This window comes from Oryx dammah, unplaced genomic scaffold, assembly GCF_014754425.2.
Source record: "Oryx dammah isolate SB20612 unplaced genomic scaffold, SCBI_Odam_1.1 HiC_scaffold_5, whole genome shotgun sequence".
Lineage (NCBI taxonomy): Eukaryota > Metazoa > Chordata > Mammalia > Artiodactyla > Bovidae > Oryx > Oryx dammah.
The window spans coordinates 78,787,930-78,801,575 of record NW_024070189.1 but is presented as its reverse complement, the minus strand read 5'-3'; the positions used below and the strand labels follow the sequence as shown (position 1 = coordinate 78,801,575).

The 13,646-nt window shown below is 34.0% G+C and overlaps 1 protein-coding gene across 2 annotated transcripts in view; it reads right to left on the bottom strand.

Annotated features, from left to right (window-relative positions):
* Window positions 1-13,646, bottom strand: part of SNX2 (sorting nexin 2) — a 65,631-nt gene that overhangs the window by 4,994 nt on the left and 46,991 nt on the right. Inside the window, exons 9-15 of one of the 2 annotated variants that reach the window (XM_040241711.1) lie at window positions 12,995-13,108; window positions 12,649-12,742; window positions 11,006-11,211; window positions 2,255-2,398; window positions 1,859-1,870; window positions 1,048-1,128; window positions 853-924 (exon numbers count right to left, since the gene is read on the bottom strand). In XM_040241711.1, coding sequence (XP_040097645.1) covers window positions 853-924; window positions 1,048-1,128; window positions 1,859-1,870; window positions 2,255-2,398; window positions 11,006-11,211; window positions 12,649-12,742; window positions 12,995-13,108 — 723 coding nt within the window. The remainder of the gene's footprint in view (window positions 1-852; window positions 925-1,047; window positions 1,129-1,858; window positions 1,871-2,254; window positions 2,399-11,005; window positions 11,212-12,648; window positions 12,743-12,994; window positions 13,109-13,646) is intronic. The other variant, XM_040241712.1, reaches the window with a different exon arrangement.

Below are 13,646 nucleotides of genomic sequence, written 5' to 3'. Positions count from 1 at the left end.
TCTATTATATAGTTTTAAAAGAACTGGGGGAAGAAATCCTTCTCTTCAAGATATTAAATAATTTGATATATTACTCAAAGTTACATTAAAATACACATGGAAAAAAAATCTCTATTATCTTGTTACAGACTTTTCTTTACTATAACAAAAACCCATGGTTTTCTCTATTTAAGGAGACAAATGCCACTTGTGGTATACAATCAACATGAAACCCACACAAACTAAAGAAAAAATCAAAACAATATTCTTTAAAAAACCTTCAAAACTTAGTTTTTCATGTAAGTTCTAGCTGGTATGAAAGAGAACTTACTACAGGAATGTATTTAAACATCTGTAATCAATAGAGAAATAAAACTGGGAAGACAGAGAAAAAAGGAAAAATAGTACAGCATGTTTCTCAAAAGTCTAAAATTGAGAAACCTGTCTCTCTCCTAGGAGTTAGGAGTAGAGGCAAAAAGAACTTCAAAGTGAAAGTGTTAAGCTGCTCAGTCATGTCCCACTCTCTGTGACCCCATGGTCTGTCCATGGAATTCTCCAGGCAACAATACTGGAGTGGACTGCCATTTCCTTCTCCAGGGGATCTTCCCAACTCAGGAATTGAACCTGGATCTTCTGCATTGCAGACTGTTTACCACCTGAGCTACCAAGGAAGCCCCACAAAGGACTTGAGGATTTACACTTACTTTTACTATACCATTTTATTTTCCCTTTGCTAGCTTTGTTTTTTTCTACTCCATTTATTGCTTCTCAAGTTTAAAAGCTCATTTCATTGGTTATCATCTTTAAAATAAACAAGTATATCAAAAACAAGTTCTGGAAGTCTTTAAATTATATAAAAAAAATTTACCTTACCTGTTGTTGTGTTTGTACTAATGATTCTAAGTACTTGATAATAACAGTTTTAAAATCTTTCACCCGTTCTTTCTGTTGAAATATAATAAATGGGGAAAAAAGCTCCATTAGTACAAAACTAAATTTGATTTCACCACAGTATCACAGCAAAATGTGACCACATTGTTGAGAAAAGTGTACAATTATTATACTTGCCTCAAATCTTCCTACTTCTTTTCGAATTGTTTTAGAGATCTGTTCAAAATCTCTTTCTCCTTGTTGTACTTTTGCCTCCCACTGACAAAAACAAAAGGTAAAAAATTTTAAATCTTGCCTGGGAAGAATCATTAGAACTAGCTGTCATGACCACTCATTTAATTTATAACACAATGCCTAAAAATCGTGAAAGCTCACCAATGGCAAGACCCAGTTTGGCATCACTCAAACTTGTATCTAACTTTCCAGTGGAAGTGCATTATCAGCTTAATTTTCATTAATATTTTACTGTCAGATATACTCAAGATCAGGATATTATAGTGCTTAATGAATTATAAGCTCCACATCTTAATTTAGATAAAAAGATTTTGAACATAAAGTTCACCATCAAATAATTCAGCAGTGCTAAGAGTATAATCTTCTCATTTCTTTATACAACTTCAGATTATTTCAAAATATATCAATAATATTTGCCTAATTTCAAGAATACATGTTCTTCACAGTTTATATGCCCATGGAAATAATTAGAAAAATTATATGACATACATTTAGAAAACATTTTTGTAATGGTGTAATGTCCAGATTAAAAAAAAATTATGCAATTGTGGTCTACTGAAGAGCTATTAGTAAACATTAAACTCACTACAGAAACAATGAACGTTGTGATTAGTGACCAATGGAACAGCTAAAAATAAAATAAATAAATATTTAAGCAATGGAATGATATTTTCCCACTATGTAACTGAAACATTGGTACATACTCTTCAAAGAGCAGGTACATTTACTTTAAGTAATATAAAGGTTGTCCTACCTCTTCAATTTCCTTATTGAAGCATGGCAAAAGAAGTGTATAAATTATAATAAACTTATATAAATTTACTAAAATACCATATATAATACATATATATGGGGGATAATATATAAGTAATTATCTGAAATCAAATTATCTCAAAAGTAAGGTTAATTTAAATGTTTTCCTTGTATGCTTCTTTATCCATTCCATAATTATGTGAAAGTAACAAAGGCTGCTGGAGATTTTTACGATGATCAAAATGTTAAAGTAATTCTAAAACAGTTTACAAATTATGAAAAAAATTGCTAAGTGTTGAATGGTTCAGAAAAAAATTCATGAAAAATTATGCATATATGAATGATTTATGGAAAACTTGGGTAAAAGAGATAAATAAAAGTATTTTGTATTAATCACCTCTCTTATTTCATTTTTAGCTTGCTGTATTTTATCTGGTTTGTTAGCAACCATCATTTTTGCTTCAGTTTCACGTTTTTTGAGCAAAGTAATTTGGGCATCTTCCCATTTCTGCCAGCATTTCACTCGATGGTCAAATACACCCTATAAGTGAATGACATAATTATTATTAACTGGGAGCTAACACTGAAATTCTTTCAAAATACCAGAAGTTCTCCAAACTGAAAACAATAAAACCAAGTATTTATGTTATTCTTTATACTAAGATACTGAAAATAAACATGCTAATATCAAAGGAAGTAGATTTCCATACTCATTTACATAAAAATAAAAACCCACCCATAACTGGATGAAATATACAAAATCCATTTCACTAGCCTTTAGGGTTTAAAATGTGGCCTATAACAAGGTTTCTAACAGAGTTTTATGCTTTGAAGAAAGACTTTTTAATAGGAAAATGCTGGTATCATATCTACAATTCAAAGTTTTCCTACTAAAATATCAAAAGCAGATTTAAGTTTTGGAAATATGTCAGAAAATTGAAAATAGGAAAAGCTGTAAGATAACAAAGTAAAGTAAAAATGTGGTGGAAGAGATTATCAATAGCAAATAAAAGAAAAGCCAAACAATTTAAAGGTATAACAAAATGGGGGATGGGGGAAAGAGAGAGAATCTTACACAAGATGAAAAGGGCAAATGGATGTACTTATCTAGTATGCAGAACCTAATGAAGAAATAGACATACATACAAAAAAAAGAATAGAAAAATCCAACCAACTCCATGACTTCTTTCAAGGGGTTTGGCAGAGCAAGAACAAGTTAATAGAAATAAGACAGTAATTAGAAATTTCTTTAAAAAAAAAAACAAAAAACTGATGGACAGGATGGAATACAACAGCAATCCCTTTCCTAACCTGATGTTGAGGATACACTGATTTTTTTTTTAGTATTTATTAACTGAATAAATGAATCAAGCATTAACAGGTGAAACAGTTATTTTCATTTGTTCCAAGTAAAGTGTTCTGGATCAAGAAACAGTAAATTAATAAATGTTCTTATAAGAACTTGATGAAAAAGAAAGCACCTAGATTGCGTATTTTCAAAATGTAGGCTTCGGAAAAAATCAAATTTGGATTCAAATACTAGTTTTGTCACTTAAAACTTTGGGTAAATTCCAAAAATACCCCCAAAATTGGGTAAATTACCCAAAGTCACTTGACTTTGGGTTCAGTTCAGTTCAGTCGCACAGTTGTGTCCGACTCTTTGCGACCCCATGAATCGCAGCACGTCAGGCATCCCTGTCCATTGGGTAAATTCATTTAATTTCTATAATCCCCACAATTCTCTCAAATATAAGAGGAAAAGGAGATCTAGATTTATGCACTGGAAATAAAATGAAAAAAGTATACAGCGTGCACAGTGACTTAACCTACCAGATGTTTAATAATTAGAAGATACTATTACGGCTTACATATAAGTAACATACACACATAAATGCAGTTGGTTAGATTTCTACTAGAAGTGCACATAATAATAACTTAGTAGGAAAAAAATAATCGGACCGTACTCAGAAAAATACATGTTCTGTATTTGTATATTATGAAAATGTGGGAAATAATACTAAAAATTCCAAGTCAACAGAAAGTTCTTAAAGACCATACACATTTTAATTAATCAGGACAAGAGACATCCTAGACAAACTGGTAAGTTAAAAACACTCTATCTATAGGCATTGAAATCCATTTTATGAGATTTGTCATCTCATATCATTTCTCTTCTCTCAGTAGTGAGTCTTAGTGTCTTCTTTGCTTTTCTTGTTTAAAAGACCACATTCGCCTTAAAACATTTCTCATTATGAATTAATTTTCCTTCAGACAAATTAAAGTGGGCCAAAATCACAAAAGTAACAAATCTAACACAAATACATTCCAAAAGTCACTATCATTTAAAAGAAACAATCCCTGTGCCTTACCATATACACAAACTTTAAAAGTAATTTAAGATTTTTAGGCCTAGTTTTCCTTTAATTGGACAGAGCCATATCAGCTCTTTATTTATAAATTCCTCTGTTCAATAACTAAATTTATTATTTAAAATATTTCCTAACACAGGGCAGAAGCGAACTAAAATGCCCTTTAATTTTAATACGTGCTAAAGTTCTTAACTTTTTGAAAAGGCAAAATGATAGGATACTGAAAGAGGAACTCCCCAGGTTGGTAGGTGCCCAATATGCTACAGTGGAGAAATAACTCCAGAAAGAATGAAGGGATGGAGCCAAAGCAAAAACAATACCCAGTTGTGGATGTGACTGGTGATAGAAGCAAGGTCTGATGCTGTAAAGAGCAATATTGTATAAGAACCTGGAATGTCAGGTCCATGAATCAAGGCAAATTGGAAGTGTTCAAACAAGAGATGGCAAGAGTGAATGTCAACATTCTAGGAATCAGCGAACTAAAATGGACTGGAATGGGTGAACTTAACTCAGATGACCATTATATCTACTACTGCGGGCAAAAATCCCTCAGAAGAAATGGAGTAGCCACCATGGTGAACAGAAGAGTCCGAAATGCAGTACTTGGATGCAATCTCAAAAACGACAGAATGATCTCTGTTCGTTTCCAAGGCAAACCATTCAATATCACAGTAATCCAAGCCTATGCCCCAACCAGTAAAGCTGAAGAAGCTGACGTTGAACGGTTCTATGAAGACCTACAAGACCTTTTAGAACGAATACCCCAAAAAGATGTCCTTTTCATCATTCACAGGGGACTGGAATGCAAAACTAGGAAGTCAAGAAACACCTGGAGTAACAGGCAATGGAATATGGCCTTGCAATATGGAATGAAGCAGGACAAAGGCTAATAGAGTTTTGCCAAGAGAACGTACTGGTCATAGCAAACACCCTCTTCCAACAACACAAGAGAAGACTCTACACATGGACACCACTAGATGGTCAACACCAAAATCAGATTGATTATATTCTTTGTAGCCAAAGATGGAGAAGCTCTATACAGTCAGCAAAAACAAGACCGGGAGCTGACTGTAGCTCAGATCATGAACTCCTTATTACCAAATTCAGACTTAAATTGAAGAAAGTAGGGAAAACCACTAGACCATTCAGGTATGACCTAAATCAATCCCTTATGATTATACAGTGGAAGTGAGAAATAGATTTAAGGGACTAGATCTGATAGATAGAGTGCCTGATGAACTATGGGATGAGGTTTGTGACATTGTACAGGAGACAGGGATCAAGACCATCCCCATGGAAAAGAAATGCAAAAAAGCAAAATGGCTGTCTGGGGAGGCCTTACAAATAGCTGTGAAAAGAAGAGAAGTAAAAAGCAAAGGAGAAAAGGAAAGATATAAGCATCTGAATGCAGAGTTCCAAAGAACAGCAAGAAGAGATAAGAAAGCCTTCAGCGATCAATGCAAAGAAATAGAGGAAAACAACAGAATGGGAAAGACTAGAGATCTCTTCAAGAAAATTAGAGATACCAAGGGAACATTTCATGCAAAGATGGGCTCAATAAAGGAAAGAAATGGTATGGACCTAACAGAAGCAGAAGATATTAAGAAGAGGTGGCAAGAATACACAGAAGAACCATACAAAAATCTTCACGACCAAGATAATCACAATGGTATGACATCCTGGAATGTGAAGTCAAGGGGGCCTTAGAAAGCATCACAATGTACAAACTAGTGGAGGTGATGGAATCCCAGCTGAGCTATTTCTAATCCTGAAAGATGATGCTGTGAAAGTGCTGCACTCAATATGCCAGCTATTTTGGAAAACTCAGCGGTGGCCACAGGACTGGAAAAGGTCAGTTTTCATTCCAATCCCAAAGAAAGGCAATGCCAAAGAATGCTCAAACTACCACAGAACTGCACTCATCTCACACGCTAGTAAAGTAATGCTCAAAATTCTCCAAGCCAGGCTTCAGCAATACGTGAACCATGAATTTCCAGATGTCAAGCTGGATTTAGAAAAGGCAGAGGAACCAGAGATCAAATCGCCAACATCCGCTGTATCATGGAGAAAGCAAGAGAGTTCCAGAAAAACATCTATTTCTGCTTTATTGACTATGCTAAAGCCTTTGACTGTGTGGATCACAATAAACTGTGGAAAATTCTGAGAGAGATGGGAATACCAGACCACCTGACGTGCCTCATAAGATCTGTATGCAGGTCAGGAAGCAACAGTTAGAACTGGACATGGAACAACAGACTGGTTCCAAATAGGAAAAGGAGTACATCAAGGCTGTATATTGTCACCCTGCTTATTTAACTTCTATGCAGAGTACATCATGAGAAACGCTGGGCTGGAAGAAACACAAGCTGGAATCAAGATTGCCGGGAGAAATATCAATAACCTCAGATATGCAGATGATACCACCCTTACGGCAGAAAGTGAAGAGGAACTAAAAAGCCTCTTGATGAAAGTGAAAGAGAGGAGTGAAAAAGTTGGCTTAAAGCTCAACATTCAGAAAATGAAGATCATGGCATCTGGTCCCATCACTTCATGGCAAATAGATGGGGAAACAGTGGCAGACTTTAATTTTTTGGGGCTCCAAAATCACTGCAGATGGTGACTGCAGCCATGAAATTAAAAGACGCTTACTCCTTGGAAGGAAAGTTATGACCAACCTAGATAGCATATTCAAAAGCAGAGATACTACTTTGCCAACAAAGGTCCATTTAGTCAAGGCTATGGTTTTTCCTGTGGTCATGTATGGATGTGAGAGTTGACTGTGAAGAAAGCTGAGCGCCAAAGAACTGATGCTTTTGAAGTGTGGTGTTGGAGAAGACTCTTGAGAGTCCCTTGGACTGCAAGGAGATCCAACCAGTCCATTCTGAAGGAGATCAGCCCTGGGTGTTCTTTAGAAGGAATGATGCTAAAGCTGAAACTCCAGTACTTTGGCCACCTCATGTGAAGAGTTGACTCATTGGAAAAGACTCTGATGCTGGGAGGGATTGGGGGCGGGAGGAGAAGGGGGCGGGAGGAGATGAGATGGCTGGATGGCATCACCGACTTGATGGACCTGAGTTTGAGTGAACTCCGGGAGATGGTGATGAACAGGGAGGCCTGGCATGCTGCGATTCATGGGGTCGCAAAGAGTCAGACACGACTGAGGGACTGAACTGAACTGAAGGTTCTTAATGTATATCAACGGGCCTTTTCAGTAACATACTAACTAATTTGGTCTCTGCCCAGTTTATTTCATAACATTCCAGAACCATCACATGTTTACTGTGGTACAGATACAGGAACCATGATAAAGGCAAAATGATTAAAGTCTCGTTATATTAGGGAAAAAAATTAATCTTAACTTCATAAAAATTAACTTTTTCTTCATTTGTCTTTCTACCCTTGTAACACTAGAATATAAAGAGAAAATCAGAACAACACTTAATCTTCTAAAAATGTGATCTTAAAAATCTTTACAGTTGAGGTTTGACAGAAACCAACGAAATTCTGTAAAGCAATTATTCTTCAGTAAAAAAAATTAAAAAAAAAATCAAATTATAACTTAATGTATGCGTCTGCATGGCAAGATACTAATCCACTCAGGTATAACCAGTTTCATCTGTAAGACGGAAACATTTGATTGGTGATTTACTTTAGACTCCACACCCCTGGCGATTTTGTGGTACCTATCTGTATGCAAGCTAGTCTAAGTTAGATAAGGTTGCAGTTGTGGAGCACTTTTCCTAGCCAACCAGGAAATTTGAGGCTGTAATTTTAATTTTTTCCCACTGTAATTTAACTAATACCATATTCTAATTCAGTGGATCTGAAAGTATATGGCCCAGATTCCTGCAGTCCTGAAAGAATGCTGATTATACAGACAAACAATGAAGATGCTAAACTCCTTGGGGAATCCATCTACTGCTTTTTAAAAAATTACATTTTATATATTTTATACATTTACTTTCAGAGTAAGAATTCCTTATAAAGAATTCCAGTGCTGAAAACACTGAAAACTATGACCTCAGTTTCTGACCCTACTCTATAGAGGTTCACAAGAGGCCAACACATGAGAATGTATGTAACGAGTTTACCATGTAATACATGTCAGTTAACAGTACTACCCAAAATGTGGAATCCCAGATGTCAGAGGCTATACAAAAGAGGAAAACAGGAATTTTCTGGCTTCAAGGCCAGAACTGGGGAGTATTTTGAGCCGGTGAACTTTTATCCTTTCCTTTAAGACCCCAATTTCTCCTGTTCTCAGCACCCTCACTTTAAGGTAGTTCTCAAAGTACTTTAGCTTCAAAATTACCATCATTTTGAGAAATACTCTCCATATGGATAGAACAAAGGGCTAATCAGTATTAAACAGCTATTATAAATCAGTAAGAAAAAAAAAGAAAAGAAAACTGGGAAAAGGACATAAACAGTTCATAGAAAAAAGAAATCCAAAAGGCTTACCGTTTGTAAAAATGCTTACATTCACAATAACTAAAGAAATTAAGACTTATACCTCTTCAGAGAGTAACATGGCAGTGTTCATGGATATTTAAAATTCATATATCCACTGGTCAAGTAATTCTACTTATAGGGATTTTATGCCCAAAGAGTTACTATCAAAATACTCAATATTTAATTTTAGACTGATCAAATAATTCAAGGTCTATCTATATGCTAAATGATAGACTATGATTAACCTTTAAAAGATTACAACATGTATTTACATAAACTGATAAACAGATCTCTTAGAAATGGAGTGGGTAAAAAAAACAGGCAAAGAACTGTGCATATAGTATGCTCCTTTTTGAAGAAGGAGATGAATGGAGAGAAAAAGGTGGTTGAGAAAGAGAGATAGAAAGGAAAAAAAAGAAAATTAGTTTCATACACATGCATGGCTAATTCTGTAAAGACACTTCACAGTATCTGACTGAGGGAAGAGAGATTAGAGGTCTTAGGTAGAAAAGAAATTTACCCTTTAGGACTGCTAGAATTATTCTATGCATGTATTACTTAATCAAATACAAACAAATTAGTTTAAATTTAAAAACAAACAAAAAATAAAGAGCAAAAAAATTATGTCATTCATAATTTCTCAACTCCTTTATGAAATCGAGTTGGGCTAGGTTTCAGTAGAAAATCAATCTGAAACAGCTTTATGCATCTTAACGTATAACTTGACCACAGACCATACTAATTTAGTATTCCCCAAAGGGTGTTCCATATATGTGCAAGGACATTAAGTGGAAAAGAATTCCTGTTCATATGAATTCAGAAGCCTCCGGATTAAACTAAGTTAAATGTCTATTTCATTTTTTTACTACTGGACAGTCCTGAGCTTTTAAAATGCACACTGAATCCACAAGACAGGGATATCACAAACATTCTCTCAAAGACTTGGTTGACTGTGGTACATTTTTCAGTGTCAGTGTGCTGTAGGAAACATTCTGGGATGTGACTGTAACTGTAACTTCATGAGATGCAAAAATCCAGTAAGAAGGTAGAGACAGTATGAGAAAAGCTGTTTTTGAAGGATGAGCATCCATCACACAGGAAGACTAACACTGAGAGGGAGTCTTCTCCCAGGTTAGCTCTTCTCAGTATGTACTACCTCTCAGACAGTGCCAAGTGTCCCTTTTTGAACCCACAGGTTTTTTTATGGAGATATTATTCTTTTTAACAATAGCTCTCATGCTAGTGGGAGTTCTGAAACGAGGTGAGAGCAGGTGGCAGAGAAACAGGAACCATTATCTATAAACTGGACTTCTGTGTATCACAAGCTGCCTATTTAAAATGAAGCATACTCTAGTAACGATCTATATTAACATCTTTAAATAACTGAAAAGAAAAATTAACCACCAGGAACATGAAGAGTGACATCTAAGAGTAAATACAAACAAAATTGGTAATTTAGCGAAACCTATACCTAAGAAGGAGCCTCTATGAAGTGCTAAGAACCCTCTAGCAATAACCGTCATTAGCCTGAGAACAGAATCACCTAGAAGGTGCAATGCGTCAATGCTCTGATTATAGATGACTATCAATCTGATCAGACTTAAGCTGAAAGGCTTTTGTGTAAGAAAGCAAGGAACAAGGCTGCATTAACTTTCTAGATGTCTGAATTCAAAGTAAAACTTCCAGTTCCCCTTATTCCATAACTAATGTTCATAACAATACTTCAAAGACACTATAAGATCTTAAAAAGTATATTCCAAAACATGTAACAGACAAAATAACAGTTCAATTATCTGAATATTGGAGATATCTGTAAAAGACTAATTTTTATTAGTTAACAGGATTACTTTCTCAATTATTCAGAAACTTAAGACTGCTCATCCTCAAACATTACAACTTGAAAACACAGTTCTTTATCTAATCTAGCCCCATGTCATCTATAAATACATGATGACCACACAAAATGTTTTCTTAGAGTCTAAATTCACGCTAAAGTCGCTATTAAATATATTCATGCAACAGTCAGTCCTGGTTTTGTCTGATTTAGTTGCAAATTTCTATATGTAAATATGTAAGTAAGTATGTATTGATTTTACTGTATTTGGCATCCTTGGATCCCTTAAAAAACATCAATTCTGTCTATGGTATTAAGTCATGGGGAAGAGAATATTAAGTTGTGGATAATCATCTTGAAATTATTTTATACATACTAGTATAGTCATGTAATTTACATACTTAAATGCATGCCTAATAGGAAATCATATTCTTCTTATAAGCAAAACAGTGAAGTATGAAAAATTCAAGGAAGATTACAAAATAAAGCTTACTTTCACTGCAGCAATAAGACGAATGTAGTCACTAAGTAGTTCTGAAAACATATAAAAGTCAGCAAAAGCTTGTTCTTGATGTAACTGATCTATCTTCTCCTCAACCTCTGCAAGCTGAGACAAAGCTCTAGATAGAGCAGTATGATCTTCAGAATTACCTAACATGGCAGCACTTTTAGCAAAGGCAGCTGTGTTGGCTGAAAGTTCTGAAATAGAAAAGCATTCATTTTTAGTGTTCACTAGTGAAGTTCTTAAATATTGCACTGATATTTTACATTCTCTTTAAATTTTATCTATTTACAAGCTGCTCAAATATTTTAAAATAACACTGTAAAGCAATATGCTCCAATTAAAAAATTTAAAAAAATATTTAAAAATAATAACATGAAAAAAACAGTCATTAAAATGCCTTGGACATATAAATGTCAACTGTTCAGAGCTCTACTGAAAATTCAGAAGTACACTGCCTATACTCCTAGGGTATAAACTATGTGTAAAAATGTAATATAATAATCTCCCTTCCCATTCTCCTCTTAAGTGCTTCTCTGTCTAGTCCTAAAAAAGACAAAAAATAAGTATTTTTATATGGAAAGCACTGGGAACACTCACAATTGATTTGTATTACAGTATCTGGCCTTTAAACATGTATTTATCATTGAAAATAGCAATTTTTATGAGATTATTATTTAGGACACAGGAAGAAAACAAGGCAAAACTGTATATATAATTCACATAAATCTTATTCTTTTTTTGTGTGCAACACCAATGCTTAGTGAAATATTAAGAATTTTTGAATGTGATCATTTTAAACACATCAAACAGAAAAACAGATGTCAAGAACTAACGATTACTTTGCCTGGATTTGCTCTGTTGCTCTGCATTTCATAAAGTTCTCTTAAAGAACCATAAAATGTTCCCTAAGAGAATATAAATAGCAAAAACTGTTATAAACCACTTTCAATAAGTAATATATTAGTAGATTTTTGTAATTAGTTTTTTTTGCAATGTATTACTGATAATGGCACTTCCAAGTAATAAATTATTTACTAAGTGGTTTAGAAAGTATTCTAGAAAGATAATTACTTACTAAGTGTTTCAGAAAGGTAGTTCTAGAAGTCATGTATTCTTTAAAAATAAAACCAAAAACACCTCACAATGGAATAAGAAATTAGAACTCAATTTTAAAATGAATTTTAAACACTCCCCTTTCTGGGTTTTTAAATATTGTGGCTGCAAAATGAAGCAAATGCTTCACAGTTCTTTAGGAAATATAGGCACAAAACTACATTTTAAAGACAAATTTCAAATATCAATTTTTGAATTTCATTCTTTAATTATTGAGTTACCAATAAGACATCTTCATTCATTCAGTATATGCTTAACAAAGAGTTAATTATCAAGCAGTTTTAATCTAAAATTCAAAATATACTTTTACAAACCTAAGATTTTTCTCCTTCTAAACTAGAAGATTAAAATACAACAAAAAATATTAAGTAACAAAGTTGAAACAGAAAACATCCTCTTAAAACTTTAAAATGATCACATTCATTTCACAACTTTAAAATAATCATTTTTAATAAAATTTAATAAAATATCTGAATTAACTTACAGTGTTAAACATATAAATAACAAGACAAACAAACCTTTTCTATGACAGACCAAGGCTTCAACACTGGCATGAAGTTTCCTAAGTTGCTGATCCAGATTTTCAAACTGCTGCTGCTTTTCTTCAAACCACTAAGAGAAAAATGAAAAATGGAGCTAATTTAGCCAGAACAAACCAGTGTAAATTAGGTTACCAATAGCAAGCTACATTCCTTGTTTTAAAGCAACGAATTAACCATGTATAACCATGGTGGTCAACTGATGTGCTGAGAACTACACTCAATAAGCAAATTAATATCCTATTTTCTACTTGCACAGCTTTAAAATGCAATTGTTGGGCTCATTAATTCATCTCATTATTCAAGTCGAAAAATCAGCTCTTACTGCATCCGATTCATTCATCTTGATTGTCATTTTGTTGACAGCGTCGGCAGCCTTGTTCACCATCCTCAATATTCCTGCTCCACTCAGAGCCTGTGTATTAACTGCTCTAGGCAGCTGGAATTGAATGACAAATAAGGGCAAACAAACCGGTTAAAAGCCTAGAGGTTTAACTGGCCACAAAAGGGACTGCCCCCACGTAACACCCCCGAAAAAAAAAAAAGAAAAAAAGGAGGTTGTATTTTCTTCACTCTCATACATTTCAATAGTGAGATCTAATTTCTCAAATACACTACTTGTACATTCTCAAAGGAAAACTTAAAAAATAGACTTTCCATTTGTTTTTCTTCTGCACGTTTACATTTAGATGGAACAACACTCTGTTTGTCAAAATATATTAAGAAATTGCCAAGCACCTTAACACTGGCCACCTGTTTGCTAGCAGATATAAACTGTTTAAAAGGAAAAAAGGAGAAAGTCTTGAGAAAAATCTCTTTATGCTTAGTCAGGGCTGTGCAATTTGGATTTTTTTTTTTTTTTTGAACAATTCTGGAGTTCAAGTAGATTAAAAATATATCATATAGTAACAATTAGAGGATAAAATGTGCCAAATATAAAGATGAGCATAGTTATAATTAAAGAACTTTCAAATTAC